The 2,899-nt window shown below is 42.0% G+C and overlaps 1 protein-coding gene across 1 annotated transcript; it reads left to right on the top strand.

Moving 5' to 3' along the window:
- The first annotated feature begins 956 nt into the window (after nucleotides 1–956).
- On the top strand, nucleotides 957–2,330 carry LOC125467985 (VQ motif-containing protein 9-like). Its single transcript, XM_048583462.1, is given in 2 exon segments — nucleotides 957–1,713; nucleotides 1,715–2,330. Coding segments are annotated over 2 exon segments (990 nt in total). The 5' UTR covers nucleotides 957–1,059; the 3' UTR covers nucleotides 2,051–2,330.
- The last annotated feature ends 569 nt before the right edge of the window (nucleotides 2,331–2,899 follow it).

Raw genomic sequence — 2,899 nt, 5'->3', positions numbered from 1 at the left:
TCAGTAATCCAGTGGAAATGGTTTAAGAAAATTTAAATTTTATAAGTGTCACATATGCTGTCAAATATAAATTTTATATTCACAATTTAGCATCTCCCTTGAAAATGGTTTAAGAAAAATTTTTAATTCTAAAAAAGACAACATTTTTATTTGGTAGGTTGGAAAATACCCAACACAATTAAAGACATAGCCTATCAGTGTACAACAAATGCTTAATCCCTACCAAACAAATCAGCAGGTGTTATTATTACCTCCTTTATTCAACAAAGACAGTAAAAAAAATCAGAAAAGGGATTATTTTGTGCGAAGAAAATTATATAATGGCATTAAAAATCTTTCTGTCCGAATCGTGTTTGTTTTGATGGTGAAAAACTTTGATAATGTGAACCTCATAAAGCAATTTACACTTATAAAAACTAAAAATTGTTCGTATAGCAATGTATCAAAAAAGTAGACATGATATGCCTATTTTCTTGTAACTTCTTAATTTATTGTATGATTAAAATCGAAATAAATATTATACGTCGGTTATCTCATACCTTGTTAATTTTGTAGCACAACTAAAATAATATTTTTTAATTACGAAAAGAATAATTTGGATAGAGATTAGAGAGATTAAAAGGTGAGAAATAGATGCTTGGCTTGCATTTCGGGTCATGTCTCTTCTCTTCTTTTAAGTGAAAAAGACCAAAGATCGAAGACACTGCTTTTTTTTTTTTGGTTCTTTTCTTTTATTTTCTTTTTCTTAATTCCCCTTTTCCTTTATTTTTTTATTTCCTTTTTTCCTAAAATAAACACATTTTAAACTTTAATCAAAACTCAAAAAATAAAAGCAATTATTTAAAATTCCATATAAATAAATGGTCCAGTCCGCACTTGTCCCTACTCGCCGACTGTATTATCCTCATTTTTCATTGCCCACCACACTCAGGCCAACAACCCCCTTCTTTCTTTCCCGTCAGATATTTTCAGATCTACTCACTCAGACACTGAGAGGAGAGAGGGAGAAGGAGAGAGAGTCTGCTGTGTTTGTATGTGATTTTGTGTTGCTTTTTTGTTATGGATAAAATCTGTCCCTCTTCAACTACTGATTCAGCTGCTCTCACTACTGCCGCTTCCAGTGGCGGCGGCGGCAGCTCCACCACCACCACCACCACAGAGAACTACCTCAAACACCTCAACAAGCTTTCCCACAAGATCTCAAAACCCCCCACCACCACCAACACCCACAACACCTTCCTTAAAAAACCCAACTTTGAAAACTCACCGCCGCCGCCTCCTCCGCTTCCTCTTCCTCCCCAACACCAGCAGCAGCAGCAGCATCAGCACCAGCCGCCGGTTTACAACATCAACAAAAACGACTTCCGCGACGTCGTTCAGAAGCTCACCGGCTCTCCCGCCCACGACCGCTTCTCCAACCCCCAGCCGCCGGTTCACCTGCCCAAGCCACAAATCAGCTCCCGCCTCCAGCGCATCCGCCCTCCCCCTCTCGCGCAGCTTAACAACCGACCCCCTCCCTCGTTAGAATGCGCCGCTCCACCCCAAAACACCAACAATCCAATCATCCCACCCATGGGATCCGCCGCCGCTCACTTCAATTCCATCGGACGGTCCACAACCCCTCTCTCGCCTCTCCCTCCTTTCCCAACCGTACACGCGGCGGCTGAATCCCCCGTCTCAGCCTACATGCGGTACCTCCACAACTCAATCTCTAGCCGTCGATTCTAACAACCAGAAGTTCTCGGGATTCTCGCCTCTGGCCCCGCTTGTCTCGCCCCGTTGGACCAATCTGACGCCGCCTCCGCAGCAGAATCAGCAGGTTGTGCCGCCGCAGCAGGGGATAGGTACAGCAGCGAATCAACAACAGCAGACAACGGCGGCGATAGCGTCACAGCCGCAGTTCGCGATGCCTCCATCGCCGCTTCCTTTCGGGTGCTTGAGTTCGCCGCGATCGCCGTACCCATCGCTTTCCCCAAATCAATTAGGGTTTCCTCAGCTGCCGCTGTCGCCGACAGTTCCTGTATCAAGCCCTAGGTGGAGAAGTTTCTGAAGTTTCTTCAGGTAGGTCAAGCTTCAAAACGCAGTCGTTTTAGTGTTTAGAGCTTTTAATTTTCAATTTTATAAAAAGACAATAACTTTGTACATTCTGGGTGAGGGGTTTATTCAATCACCGGCTGGTGGACGGAAAATGGTCCACCGCCGGTTAAAGATAGGGTATTATCTTTGTTCTGTAAATGGGACATATGAGAATGAGAGATATGTAGGTTTGTTCTTTGTTCTTTGTTATCTGGAGATTTGGGGTTTAATCACAGGTTAGAAATGTTATATCATACAGAATTTGTTTTGCTAAAATATGCTTTTGTTGTTAAATATCTTAGTTTTGTGAACTTTCTACATATCGATTTGCTAATCGGATGAGTTTGCATACATGATTGCCAATTCTAAACGGAAGTTGCTATTGACACTCCAAAAGAGTCTCAAAGTCAAGAAGTTATCACGGGTACTCCGTCAAGTGTGACGACTTCCATGTGTTTTTATAATGGAGGAGTGCAGATAGCTTTCTGGAGTCTATTTTGGCACGATTTGTGCAATACATGCTAAGATGTTCTACTTCGATGCTAAGTTAATGCAGTCTATTTTGGCACCTAATTTTACTACATAGTATATGTGATCAAGCTCCACATCGTCGTTTGTATTTCATGTTCAAACAAACCTGTTGTCTTACGTTGAAAAGGCCGCCATGCCTTTCCTTTGACCAGTTGTGTGGATGGATGTTGATAGAATGTATTAGCTGGAAACACGAGACCACAAAATGTTGTTGTCAAGCCTTTAGTATGCTAGGAATTCATTCTAAAAGCCTCTGGTTTACCACTCGAACTTACCATGCTTTTGGGATTTT

This window comes from the organism of the source record quoted next, unplaced genomic scaffold (assembly GCF_019419815.1).
Source record: "Pyrus x bretschneideri cultivar Hongxiangsu unplaced genomic scaffold, Pyrus_bretschneideri_v1 Contig2, whole genome shotgun sequence".
NCBI lineage: Eukaryota > Viridiplantae > Streptophyta > Magnoliopsida > Rosales > Rosaceae > Pyrus > Pyrus x bretschneideri.
This window is presented reverse-complemented; position numbering and strand designations above follow the sequence as displayed.